This window comes from Colobus angolensis, unplaced genomic scaffold (assembly GCF_000951035.1).
Source record: "Colobus angolensis palliatus isolate OR3802 unplaced genomic scaffold, Cang.pa_1.0 Scaffold30, whole genome shotgun sequence".
Taxonomy (NCBI): domain Eukaryota; kingdom Metazoa; phylum Chordata; class Mammalia; order Primates; family Cercopithecidae; genus Colobus; species Colobus angolensis.
The window spans coordinates 7531010-7545429 of record NW_012116266.1 but is presented as its reverse complement, the minus strand read 5'-3'; the positions used below and the strand labels follow the sequence as shown (position 1 = coordinate 7545429).

Below are 14420 nucleotides of genomic sequence, written 5' to 3'. Positions count from 1 at the left end.
TTTTTTTTTTTTTTTTTTTTTTTTTTTTTTTTTTGAGATGGAGTCTCACTCTGTCACCCAGGCTGGGGTGCTGTGACGAGATCTCGGCTCACTGCAACCTCCGCCCTCCGAGTTCAAGTGATTCTCCTGCCTCAGCCTCCCAAGTAGCTGGGATTACAGGCGCCTGCCACCGTGCCAGGCTAATGTTTTGTATTTTCAGTAGAGACAGGGTTTCACCATCTTGGCCAGGCTGGTCTTGAACTCCTGACTTCATGATCCACCTGCCTCAGCCTCCCAAAGTGCTGGGATTACAGGCGTGAGCCACTGTGCCCGACCTTAAAACTTTTTAATATTCTTAATAGGGTCTAACACTGTTCTTTAAAATTATCACACCTACCATATGCCAAAACTACAGTGAAATGCATATTTATTTCCTAACAAAAAAGAAATCTACTTAAAGCAAATTATTAATTGTCTTTTTGTGATATAATCACTTTGATTTCAATTATCTTAATAATAAAAAAATCAAATTAGTTTCTTACCTACTCCTGCAACATTTTCAAGCTCCTCTTCAGATTGATCACTTTTCAGGTTTTCAGATGCCTCATCCACATTAGTTTCCTAGAAGCAAAAAAAAAAAAGAAAAAAGAAAGAAAATATATTGGGGAAAATATTTGAAGAACTAAAACATTTTCCTCTGCCTTCATAACCACTTTAATACAATACACCTTCCTCCACACCCAAATTTACAGAAGACAAGAAGGAGATAGGTTTGTGAGAAAAGCAATTCAAACAGCACTATTTTAAGGAGCCGCATACTCTGACCAGGAGTTGATGTTCCAAAGAAAGGGTATCCAAGAATGGATGGAGTATTTGAATGATGGATGTAGGAGATAAATATTACAAGATAAATTACATAATATTGTAACTTCAGGGGGTATGAGAAGATACCCCCAGGAAACAGATTACCTTTTTTATTAGAATACATTTTGGCCTATAACTTAAAAGTGATGTGTCTCTTTACAAAATTCTAAGGAGAATTATAAGGTAAAGTGATCAGTGCGCACTTAAAAAATACTGATCTTTTAATAAGAACCCTAAGTTCTTAGTCCCTTTAATAAAAAGTCCTCCAAAGTGTCTCCAAAATATGAATAGTGTATTGGTAAATACTAATCAGTTTATCCAACAGCAGCAGAACTCTGCCCATTTATCACAGAGGCATTAAAAAACATGAAAATATCAATATGTTATAACTACCATTTGAGACTGTGATCATAGTCAATGTTTTATCCATCCATTGAGAGAGCTATAATCCTTTACTTCCAAGTCAACATGTATAGGTTAGAGTGTATTTCTAAATATTAAACCTTACTCACATTTCTGATAAGGGTTTAATGTCCAGAAAATGCAAAGAACTCTTACAACTTAACAATAAAAAGAAAAATAACTCAATTTTAAAACTGGCAAAGGATTTGAATAAATTTTATCCGAGGAAGATATACGAATGTCCAGTAAACACATGAAAAGATGTTCACATGATTAGTCATTAGAGAAATGCAAATCAAACCCACAATGAGATACCACTTCAAACCCACTAGGACAGGTATAATAATAATTTTTAAAAGTTAAAAAGGGTAGATGAAGATTTTGATCCTTCATACATTGCTGGTTGGAATGTACGATGTTGCAGCTGCAGTGGAAAACAGTTTGGAAGCTCCTCATAAATCTAAACAGGGCATTATTACACAATCCAGCTTCCACTCCTTTATATATACCCAAGAGAATTGAAAACATTTGTTCACACATACACTTGCACATAAATGTTCATAGCAGCATTATTCATAATAGCTTTTAAATAGAAATAACCTAAATGCCCATCAGCTGATGAATGCATAAACAAAATGTGGAATATCCAAATAATGGAATGTTATCTGGAGAGAGAAAAAAATGAAGTATTGGTACATGCTACAACAGGGGTGAAACTTAAAAACATGGCAGGCAAAAGAGGCAAATCACAAAGGACAACATATTATATGATTCCATTTATATGAAATGTCTAGAATAGGCTAAAGTTATATAGTTAGAAAGTTGACTAATTGCTGCGTAGGGCTAGTGGAGGGGATGGAAAAATTGGGAGGTGTTGGCTAAAGGGTATGGGGTTGCTTTTGCAGGTGATAAAAATGTTCTAAAATTGACTGTGGTGATGGATACACAACTCAGTGAATATACTAATTATCACACCTCACAACTCAGTGAATATACTAAACATATCACATATCACACATATCACAACTCAGTGAATATACTAAAGGTCACTGAGTTCTATAAATGGGTCATTTGTATGGTATATGAATTATATCCTTATAAATTATCAATAACTATTAAACCTTACAAATTATCAATAAATATTCATTGAATGGCACATTATCAAATCAGGTAAGTACCTGAACCATGAAAAGTATTTTATTATATCAAGGACAAAAAAATTGATCATCACTTTTAATTATCATAATCCCATTCTTAATAAAAAGTATTAAAAGCTGTAAATAGGAGAATGTATTATGTCAATTACCTCAGTATCCTTATGTTCCAATTTTGGCATTAGAATGCTTTCTAAATAGTTAGCTTTGTCTATCCATGTATTCAGATTTCTATATTCTTTTTTCATCTTTTCCAGCCTAAAGAAATCAGTTATGAATGAAAAAAGCAAGTGACAGAAGAATATATATGGTATGATTCACAGAAGAATACATGCAATGTGATCCATTTATAAAATGTTTTAAAAGAGACAAACCAACAATATATTGTCTAGGGATACAGTCAAAGGAAAGGGAATGATTACAACAAAAATCAAGGTACTAGTTACATGGGGACAGTTAAGGAGAGGGATGTAATCTCAGAAGGGTACACAAAACATATTTCTGATATTACTGGTGGTGTATTTATTAACCTGAATCATAAATATGTACATAATGGGCTTATCATCATTATTTAGGCTATATATACATGTTATAGAAATTATTCAATATATATTACTCTTAGTATTTAAACCAAAAGTCTTAGTCAGTTTGAGCTGCTATAACAGAATACAACAGACTGGGTGACTTAAACAATAGACTTTTTAAAAATATACTTTAAGTTCTAGGGTACTTGTGCACAATGTGCAGGTTTGATACATAGGTATACATGTGTGACACTGGTTTGCTGCACCCATCAACCCATCATTTACATTAGGTATTTCTCCTAATGCTATCCCTCCCCCAAACAATAGACATTTATTTCTCACAGTTCTAGAGGTCAGAAAGTCCAAGATCAAGGTGCTGGCAGATCCAGTGTCTGGTGAGAGTAGTCTTCCTTGTTTGCAGATGGCCTTCTTATATCCTCACATGGTGGAAAGAGATGGATCTTGTGTCTCTTTCTCTTTTTATAAGGGCATTAATCCCATCATTATAACAGTCCTACCCTCATGACCTAATCTAACCCTAATTATCTTCCAAAGGCAATGCCTCCAAATAACATCACATTGGGGATTAGGATTTTAACATATGAATTTGAGGGGACACACATTCAGTCCATAACACTATATATATATTATATATATAAATATTCAATACATATACAATATCTTCCACAACAAAGTAAGTGAAAAAAAGGATTATATATATATAATTATTCAATACATATACAATATCTTCCACAATAAAACAAGTGAAAAAAGGATGTATCTTCTAATCCAAGAAACTTCAAAAAGCTTGAATAACTTAAAGATATAATTAACAAGGATTAAATGGAAGACAGAGAATGTTTCCCAATTCATTTCATGAGGACATAATGGCCTTGACAATAAAACCTGACAAAGACATTAAGAAAAAGAAAAATTACAGTCTAATCTCATTCATGAATATAGATGTGAACATTATAAATAAAATATGGTTTTAGTACAAAAATCTGGTAGTGTGCAGAGACAATTTGAGAATAGCAGTTGAAACTGGGAGGGTTTTTCTCATTTCGAGATTCATGGTAAGATCTAAAGGGCCCGGAGCAGCCTAACCACTATGAACGCTCAAAACTGACCAGCCAAGTATCTCTTCCAGGACAGGACCCTAGGAAATCTTAAAAAGCATTCCATTATACTACACACACACACACACACACACACACACACACACACACACACACACACACACCCCAAATGAAAACATCAGAAGTGTGAATCTGTGAAGCTAGAAGAGTTTTCTAAGCCAATTCTCCTGCAAAAAATTCAGACAAATTAATTTCACATAAAATAGACCAACACACTTTAACAAAGATTAAAACCTGCAATGGATTGCAATGGATTGCAGCCTATCAAATGTTTAAATCTATGAGTTCAAAATAATATTTTAAATATTTTTTTCAGAAACTAAAGTGTAAAACCTTACACTTCTGGTCCACTATAGGTCACTGCCCTAATGTATATACAACATGAAACACCATTTCATCAATAGGCTCATTTATTTAATTAATAACAGTAATATTAATAATTTTCATAATCTGAGAAGGCTTCACTTCAAAATGGGAAGTCTCAGTAGTGGAACTTTCATCTAAAAATCTCAAATGATTTCATGGCCACCCATAACCATATTATACAATCAAAAAGCCCACGTACATAGAAGCTAAAAATAAGAAAGCAAGGAGTCAAACCCCCTATAACTAGTTTCAGGCTAGCCTCATAACCATTATGACTTTTTCAACAAGCAAGATACTAGTAAAAATGTTACATAACTTTGTCAAAGTTAATTTACAAGTTAAAATTCTTTATATCTTTGTGGTATACCTATTCCAGTCAGGCTTTCAAGATGCAGCATCATCTATTATAGAAGAACTACACTTACACAATCACACTGTAATAACCATTTTCTTAATTAGCTCTTTAGTCCTTTATGTTATTTCACTAATACTAACAACTAAACTAACCCACACAAAATAGATGCTTAAGAAGTAGAAACAGTATTAATTATCTTACTCACTATCATTTTAATCCTAATTACTTTACTGTCTTTATGAATCCTATACATGATAGGTAAAATGAGTATCTCTTCTCTAACTTGAAAAACCATAGACTAGCAATGATATTTAGGTATAAATATACAGACTACGAAGACCTGAAGTTTGATTCTTATATAATCCCTACAACAGACCTTAAACCAGGAGATCTATGACCACTAGAATTTGATAATTCGAGTAGCCCTACTTATGGACATATCAATTTTCATATTCATCTCATTCAAAGAGGTATTACATCCATAAGCTGTTCCATCATTAGGCCTAAAAACAGATTAAATTCCAGGGCCAGAGAAACCATCCTGCAGGCTGCCCCTGACAGGCATATCCCCAGGCTGGGCAAGTAGCCAAGAGCCCATGTTCAGGACCTGAGAAACAGCTCCTCAGGCTACCTCCAGTGGCCACGCCCCTGAGCAGCTTTGCACCTGAATCCCAGATCTGTGAAACCGCCCTGTGGGCAGCCCCCAGCAAAAACATCACCAGGCCAGCAAAGCAGCTGTGCACCCATATCTCAGGCCCAAGAAATATCCCTACAGGCTGCCCCTAGCAGACAGGACTCCAGGCCAGCTGAAGAGCTATGTGCCCACATCTGAGGCCTAAGAAACAGCCCCACAAGTTGCTCTGGGCAGGCATATTCCCAGGCCAGACAAGCCACTGCATGCCACCCATTTAAGAAACAGCCCAGTGAGACCATCCCTGACAAAGTCACACCACCATCTCTATAGACTCTCTCAGCCTAGGCTACTGAGAAACTTGCAAATACCACTACTATAGATTATAGCTGAAAAACTATATGAAGACTAAACTACTGGATCTACCTAGAACTGGGCCAATGTGCCCCACCAATCTGATATCCCAAGATGTCATACAATATTCATACAAATATTTCCCTGGGAAATCTACTACATACGATTGAAAGAGGTGACTTTTCCATCAGATACACAGAAATCAATGTAGGGACACATGAATTAGGAAAAAGCAAGGAAACGTCACCTTCAATAAAAACAATAATTCTCCAGTAACAGACCCCAATCATAAGGAAACACATGAAATGTCAGAAAAAAATTCAAAATAATGATCTTAAGGAAACTCAGATATAAGAGAATACAGATAGACAATTAAATCAGGAAAACAATTCATGATTTAAATGAGAATTTCAACAAATAAATAGATATAAAAAGAACCAAACGGATATCCTAGAGCTGAAGAATTCGATGACTGAAATAAAATGTAAAACTGTGGACCAGCTATAGTGGCTCACACCTGTAATCCCAGCACTTCGGGAGGCCAAAGTGAGTAGATCACTTGAGATCAGGAGTTCAAGACCACGCTGGCCAATAAGGTGAAACCCTGTCTCTACTAAAAATACAAAAATTAGGCTTGGTGGCTCACGTCTGTAATTCTAGCTACTCGGAGGCTGAGGCATGAGAACTGCTTGAACCCAGGAGGTGGAGATTGTAGTGAGCCGAGATAGTGCCACTACACTCCAGTCTGGGCAACAGAGCAAGACTCTGTCTCAAAAAGAAAAAAAAAAAATAATAATGAAATGTACAATTGAGACCAGACCACACAGAAGAAATAATTTCTGAACTTAAAGGCAGGTCTATTGAAATAATACAGGCAGGTGAAAAAGAATAGAGTGAAGAAAGGCTACAGGACTTTCAGGACACAGCTAAAGAAACAAATTATCACATTATGGGAGTTCCAGAAGAAGAGAAGCTCCTATAATCACAAGAAACTGAATTCTTCAAACAGCCTGAACAAACTTGGAAGAGAACCCCTCTAAATAAGAACGCACTGGCCAATACCTCTTTTTTTTTTTTTTTTTTTGACATGGAGTCTTGCTCTGTCACCCAGGCTGGGGTGCGGTGGCGTGGTCTCGGCTCACTGCAACCTCCGCCTCCCGGGTTCCAATGATTCTCCTGCCTCGGGCTCCTGAGTGGCTGGGATTGCAGGTGCCCACCACCACGCCTGGCTGATTTTTGAATTTTTAGTAGAGACGGGTTTTCACCGTGTCGGCCGGGTTGGTCTCGAACACCTGACCTCATGATCGGCCTGCCTTGGCCTCCCAAAGTGCTGGAATTAGAGGCAAGACACACCACGCCCGGCCAGCCTCGTAAATTCAGTTACACTCTGCCCAGACTTCTGACTTACTGTGAGAAAATAAATAGATACTGTTTTAAACAACTAAGTTTGTGACAATTTGTTATGCAGCAATAAAAAGAGAATATACCTAATGACCATTAGTAAACAAATGAAAATTGCAGTATATTCACCAAATGGAGTGCCATAAAACAGCATAGATGAGTCTTAGAAACATAACAGTGGGTGATGTAAGCAAAATCAAATAATATATTATTTAAGCATCCTACATATATGATTTTTTAAAAAATTTTTTAAATTTGTATTTTTTAAAGATACAATTTAATTTTCAAAAGGCAAAAAATAAAAACTCATTGAAGTAGTCAACTTCTGGGAAATAGGCAGGAGGATGAGATAGGAGAGAAGCCCATAAGTAGATACAAATTATCCATCATGTTTTAGATTTTAGGTTAGGTTGAGTACTGGTTGGTATCATTATATTATTTTATACATAATTTACATTAGTATTATGGATTGCTATTTTGGATCAAATATTATATTTAAAAGATAATATAGGCTGGGCACGGTGACTCACGCCTGTAATCCCAGCATTTTGGGAGGTCGAGGCGGGTGGATCATTTGAGGTCAGAAGTTTGGGACCAGCCTGGCCAACGTGGTGAGACCCCATCTCTGCTAAAAGTACAAAAAGATTAGCCGGGCTTGGTGGCACACACCTGTGGTCCTGGCTGCTCAGGAGGCTGAGGCAGGATAATCTCTTGAACTCGGGAGGCGGGGGTTGCAGTGGGCCGGGATCGCGCCACTGCACTCCAGCCTGGGTGACAGAGTGAGACTCCATCTCAAAAAAAAAAAAAAAAAGAAAGAAAGAAAGAAAGAAAAGAAAAAGGAAAATAATATAAAACACCTACATTGGCTTCCTATTTTTCTTAGAATAAAATTCAAATTATGGTCTATAAGGCTCTGAATAATCTGGTCTCGACCTATCTTGTCTTAAGCCACTTTCCCCCTTGCTTTTTGCTTCATTTCAATGGCTGCCATCTTTTTCTAGGCATAATCTCTTCTTATCTTAGAGCTTTCATACATATTCTTACAGTAATTCTCTACCCCTGGATATTTGGTATGCTGACTCCTTTTCTTTAATGTTACCTCAAATATCTTCTATAATTTTTTTTTTTTTTTTGAGATGGAATCTCGCACTGTCTCCCAGGCTAGAATGCAGTGGCACGATCTCTGCTCACTGAAACCTCTGCCTCCTGGGTTCAAGTGATTCTCCTCCCTCAGCCTTCCGAGTAGCTGGGACTACAGGTGTGCGCCACCACGACCGGCTAATTTTTTGTATTTTTAGTAGAGATGGGGTTTCACCATGTTAGCCAGGATGGTCTCGATCTTCTGACCTTGTGATCCACCCATCGTGACCTCCCAAAGTACTGGGATTACAGGCATGAGCCACCGCGCCCAACCCCTTCTCTAACAATTCTTATAAAAATCAGTCACCTCCTTTTTTTTCCACTATCTTTTTGATACCTTCATAGTTGATTTCTTAATTTATAATTTATTTGTTTTGCTTTGTTATGTCTCTACTTATTATACTCTATGTTCTTTCAGAAAAGATACAATGATCTTTAAAGTGATTACTGTGATTCTGAACTAGGTTATTTCAGACCAATCATCTCACCACACAACTATAAATTCTGGACAAAACATTGTCTAAATTGTGTTGGAAAGAATCACTGAGTTATAAAGACAGCAAGGATTTACATACCAAAGATTCCAGACAGAAAGGAAGTCCAGAGACATGGAGCCCATCATTTGGTGCCATTTTTCCTTCAAAGCATTTATGCCTTGAGATGGCCAAGAAGTTAAAAAGCTGAGCAGAGCTTTGAGATAGACATAAGGATGTCAGAACAAAAACCAGAGACCAGGGCTTGTTGGGATGAGAAGTCCTGGTAAACACCGAGTTGGGACCCCAAAAGGCTTTAAGATAATGACTGTCTCTTTAAATGTTATGACCTAGTTGCTTCATGTGCCTCACACTAGTCCCAGGCCTGACACTAGGAGTAAGAATAAACCACAAACAGACTAACACCCCTCACAGGAACTAAAGCCCAGCTTCAAATCATTTCAATTTCAGTCTTAATTGAATTAAAGTGATCTGGGATTGTTAGTGCTCCTAGCCCAGCTGGTTGCCAGATACAAACGTATACCTTCTCTGTAGGAATATGTAATTAAAATTAAGATCCTCAAAACAGTTCTATAAATTTTCAAATACAATGTCTGGCACTCAATCAAAACAACTAGGCATGTGAGAATATAAGAACTGACTGAAAACTAAGAGAAAAACCCAATAATTTAAATAGACTCCCAGAAGATCCAGATAATGAAATGGTCAGACTTAGATTTTAAAATAGCAATGATTGCTATAAACTGAAAAGTGTACATACCCCAAAATTCGTATGTTGAAATCCTAATCCCTTATGTGATACTAATTGGAGGTAGGGCCTTTGGGAGGTAACTGGGTCATGAGGGTAGAGCCCTCATGAATGGGATTTGTACTCTTACGGTGAGAGACATGAGAGAGATGATCTCCCTCCACAGTGTGAAGATATGGTAAACAGAAGGCAATTTGCAAACCAACAAGAGAGCCCTCAGCAGGGATCAAATCAGCTGGCACCTTGATCTTGGATGTCCCAGCCTCAGAAATGAAATAAATAAAAGTCTGTTGTTTAAACCATTCAGTCTATGGTATTTGTTATAGCAGCCTGAGCTGACCAAGACAATAATAATACATATGTCCAAAGAATTAAAAGACAAGGCTGTGGATTTTGGCAGATAAATAGAAACTACAAAAATGAAGGGAAATTCCATAGTTGAGAAATAAAATAACTGAGATTAAGAATTCAATTCATTTAATGGCAGAATGGAAACAAGAAAGAACTTGTGAACTAGAATATAAGTCAGAAGAAAATACCTAGACTGAAGCATAGCAAACAAAGGACAAGAAATACAGAAAAAAAAAGCAGGAGACCTATGAAATACATTGGTAAATGAGGAGATGGCAAGAATTATGCTTTATCCCTCATAAATGAGTTTTCACCTCAGCTAGGCACAATGTAATCCCAGCACTTTGGGAGGCTGAGACTGGAGGATCACTTGAGGTCAGGAGTTCCAGACCAGACTGGTCAACATAGCAAGACCTCGTCTCAAAAAAAAAAAAAAAATAGCCAGGTGTGGTGGTAGTGTGACGTGTCTATAGTCCCTGCTTCTCGGGAGGCTGAGGCAGGAAGATTGCTTGAGGCCAGGAATTCGGGGCTGCAGTGAGCATAATCGTGCCACTACACTCCAACACTCCAATCTGGGCCAAGCTGGGTGACAGAGTGAGACTCTGCTTCAAAAAATAAAAATAAAGGGAGTTTTCACCTCTTTCTTTGGCATAACACTTTTTCAAACAAGATACCTAAATTGACAAGTAAAAATCAGAAATAATCTCTGAACCAATGAAACAACAGCACCACAATGAAAGTTTCTGAGCCTATAGCAAGCCTATGTCTCAAAGCGAGAAATTAATGTATTATACAAACAACACCTAAGATGAAAATTTTGAGCTCTTTTGATTTTTTTTTTTTTTTTACCTTTCCCGGGGTTGTTGCTGAAGTTTTTCAAGTCGCACTACAGATGTCTGGTCGGAGGATTGCACAGCTGGAGTCCCAACAGTAACATTCAGGTCTGGGGATAAGAATGCTGGATATTCTACTGTCTGTGGTGTAATAACTTTTCTGCAAAATAATAATACAGTGAAATACTGAAATTATACAAAAGTCCACTTCCAAAATCAGTGGTGGCTATTACTTTTGAACCCTTCCCTCCTTTACACTTTTTGCTCACCTAGCCACCTTGGGCCATAGAAGGCCAGAGCTAGGAAAAAAGCCAAGAGCCAGAAGTAAGCGCTCTCTTGATTATCCTTACTACTAAACTCAGATCATAGGCAGCAGGGATGGAAAAGGACAGAAGGGCCTGAAATTCTAATGAGAAGTACAAAGTATCTGAGCCCAGACATCTCTCCAAATCTTTAGACCCAAATTTCTATCTCTTTTTTTTTTCAATTTCTTTTTTTTAAATTATACTTTAAGTTCTAGGGTACATGTGCACAATGCGCAGGTTTGTTACATATGTATACAAGTGTCATGCTGGTGTGCTGCACCCATTAACTCGTCATTTACATTAGGTATTTTTCCTAATGCTATCCCTTCCCCCTTCCCCCCATCCCACAACAGGCCCCGGTGTGTGATGTTCCCCATCCTGTGCCCAAGTATTCTCATTGTTCAATTCCCACCTATGAGTGAGAACATGCGGTGTTTGGTTTTCTGTCCTTGCAATAGTTTGCTCAGAATGATGGTTTCCAGCTTCATCCATGTCCCTACAAAGGACAGGAACTCATCCTTTTTTACGGCTGCATAGTATTCCATGGTGTATATGTGCCACGTTTTCTTAGTCCAGTCTATCATTGATGCACATCTGGGTTGGTTCCACATCTTTGCTATTGTGAATAGTGCCACAATAAACATACATGTGCATGTGTCTTTATAGCAGCATGATTTATAATCCTTTGGGTATATACCCAGTAATTGGATGGCTGGGTCAAATGGTATTTCTAGTTCTAGATCCTTGAGGAATTGCCACACTGTCTTCCACAATGGTTGAACTAGTTTAATATTTATTTTTAAAATCTGTTAATTTTTTGGAATGTATTTTGTGCTAGGTACAATGTTCATATGGCTATGTATATTACCTCATTCACTTTTCACAGCAAGCCCATCAGATGAGAGTTATTAGATCCTATTTCATATATAAGAAAGCTAGTATTAGAGAGATTAAACAACTCCTCCCAAGGTCTTACAGCTGGTAAGTGGCAAAGCTAACATTTGAATACAGTCTCTTTGACAATAAAGTTTAGATTCTTAAACTCTATTCTATACTATGCATAGTAGTGAGCACCTTAAACTCAACATGTCCAAAACAGAACTCACCATTTTCCCCTTCTCCAAATATGCTCTTTCCTAAGTGTTCCCTGGTTCAGGAAATAACAGCACCAAATGTATAGCCAATGGTCCCTAAATGTGAACATCTTTTTTCCTCCTTTCCCCTGCTGTCATCTTCCATCTCCAATCAGTCACTTCCTAATTACAGGAGATATAGCTAAATATTCTAAATACTTTACATAGCAGTTTGTTCCTCTGTTCCATTATATTAGGGTTGTCCATAAAAATAGAACCAATAGGATGTATATATACATAAATATATTTATGATAAGCAATTGGCTCATGTGATTATGGAGGCTGATAAGTCCCAAGATCTGCAGAGTTAATCAGCAAGCTGGAGACCCAGGAGAGCCAAAGGTATAATTTTAGACTGAATTCAAAGGCCTGAGAACCAGGAGAGCCAATAGTGTAGCGCCAGTCCAAAGGCTGGTAGGCTGGAGATCAGATCCAGAAGAGCTGATGTTTCAGTTTGAGTCCAAGGGCAGGGAAAAGTTAATGTTCCAGTTCAAAGACAGGCAGGAGGAATTCTCTCTTACCCCAGGGTGAGTCAATCTTTTTGTTTCATTCAACTTATTGGATGAGGCCCACCCACACTAGGGAGAGCAACCTGCTTTCCTCAGTGTGCCAGTTTAAAAGTGAATCTCATCAAAAACACCCTCCTCTCAGAACAATTTTTGACCAACAGTTAGGTACCTTATGGCTGCCACTAACATGTCATTAGATCTGTTGCATGATATGACCCAAATGGCAGAGCAGCTTGCATGGCAGCCTGGACCTGTTGCAGAGCCTTCTCTTGTTCTGGGTCCCACTCAAAACTAGTAGCTTTTTGAGTCATCCAGTAAGTGGTCCAGAATAACACACCCAAAGTAGGAACAGATTACCTCCAAAATCCAAAGAGGCCCACCTGTGGTTATTTCTCCAGGTGTTGTATCTCTTTTTTGTTGCAGGAGAAGCCAGATGCAACAACTCATCCTTCACTGTGTACAGGATATCACCACCCATACCATGGACCCCTAGAAATTTCACTGAGGTAGAAGGCCCTTGAATTTTTGTCATATTTATTTCCCACTCTCTGACACAAAGATGTTTTATCAATAAGTCTAGAGTAGTTGATACTTCTTGCTCACCGGCTCCAATCAGCACATCATCAATTAAATGGACCAGTCTGCTATTTTGTGGAAGAAAAAGGCAATCAAGATCCCTGGAAACTAAATTGTAATGTAGGGCTAGAGAGCTGATATACTCCTAAGTTAGGACAGTGAAGGTGTATTGCTCACCTTGCCAGCCAAAAGCAAACTGCTCCTGATGGTCTTTATTAACAGGCATGGAGAAATAAGCATTTGCCAGATCTGTAGCTGCACTCTAGATACCAGGGGATATGTTAATTTGCTCAAACAATGAAACCACAAGTGGTGTAGCAGTTGCAATTGAAGTTGTAACTTGGCTAAGCTCACAAGAATCCACTGTCTTCTTCATCTGTCTTCTTCACAGGTCAAATATAGGAGTTAAATGGAGATGTGGTGGAAATCACCATTCCTGTGTTTTTCAGGTCCTTGATGGTGACACTAATCTCTGCAATTCCTCCATGCAGTATTGCTTTCGGTTTACTACTTTCATAGATGGAGGGAGTTCTATGGCTTCTTCTTGGCCTCTCCCAACATAATAGCCTTCAATCAACAGATCAGGAAACCAATGATTCTGCCAGTTACTGAGAATATCTATTCCAATTATGCATTCTAGAAAAAGGGAAATAACTACTGGATATGTTCAGGGACTCACAGAGCCAACTGTGAGATGGACCTTAGCCAAAACTCTATTGATCACTTGAGCTCCATAAGTCCTTACTCTGATTGATGGACCACAGTTACATTCAGAGTCTTCTGGAATTAGTGTTAGTTCAGAGACAGTGTCTAGTAGTCCCCAAAAGTCCTGATTGTTCCCTTCTCTCTAGTGCACAATTACCATGATAAAAGGCCACAGGTTCCTTTGGGGAAGACTGGGAGAAATACTAACGGCATACATTTTTGGAAGTATACTAGGGTCCTTTCTTGAGGTCACCCAACCTCCCTTTCATTAAAGGAGTTCTGAGTCTATAAAGTAGATCAAATCTGGGAATTGATTGAGAGGTCATGACTCTGTTTTTATGATGCAGGTTAGACTTTTGTTCCCTCAACATAGAACTTTTCTGCTTATACAGATCAGGGATCAGGTTAGAATTCAGTAGGCTTCCTATCTATTCATGTCTAGAAACACAGGATCAGA

The 14420-nt window shown here is 38.0% G+C and overlaps 1 protein-coding gene across 1 annotated transcript in view; it reads right to left on the bottom strand.

Annotated features, from left to right (window-relative positions):
• ALS2CR11 (amyotrophic lateral sclerosis 2 (juvenile) chromosome region, candidate 11) overlaps positions 1 to 14420 on the bottom strand; it is a 194948-nt gene that overhangs the window by 116774 nt on the left and 63754 nt on the right. The window contains exons 8-10 of the mRNA XM_011950005.1: positions 10752 to 10895; positions 2552 to 2657; positions 522 to 600 (exon numbers count right to left, since the gene is read on the bottom strand). Of these exons, the coding sequence (XP_011805395.1) occupies positions 522 to 600; positions 2552 to 2657; positions 10752 to 10895 (329 nt within the window). The remainder of the gene's footprint in view (positions 1 to 521; positions 601 to 2551; positions 2658 to 10751; positions 10896 to 14420) is intronic.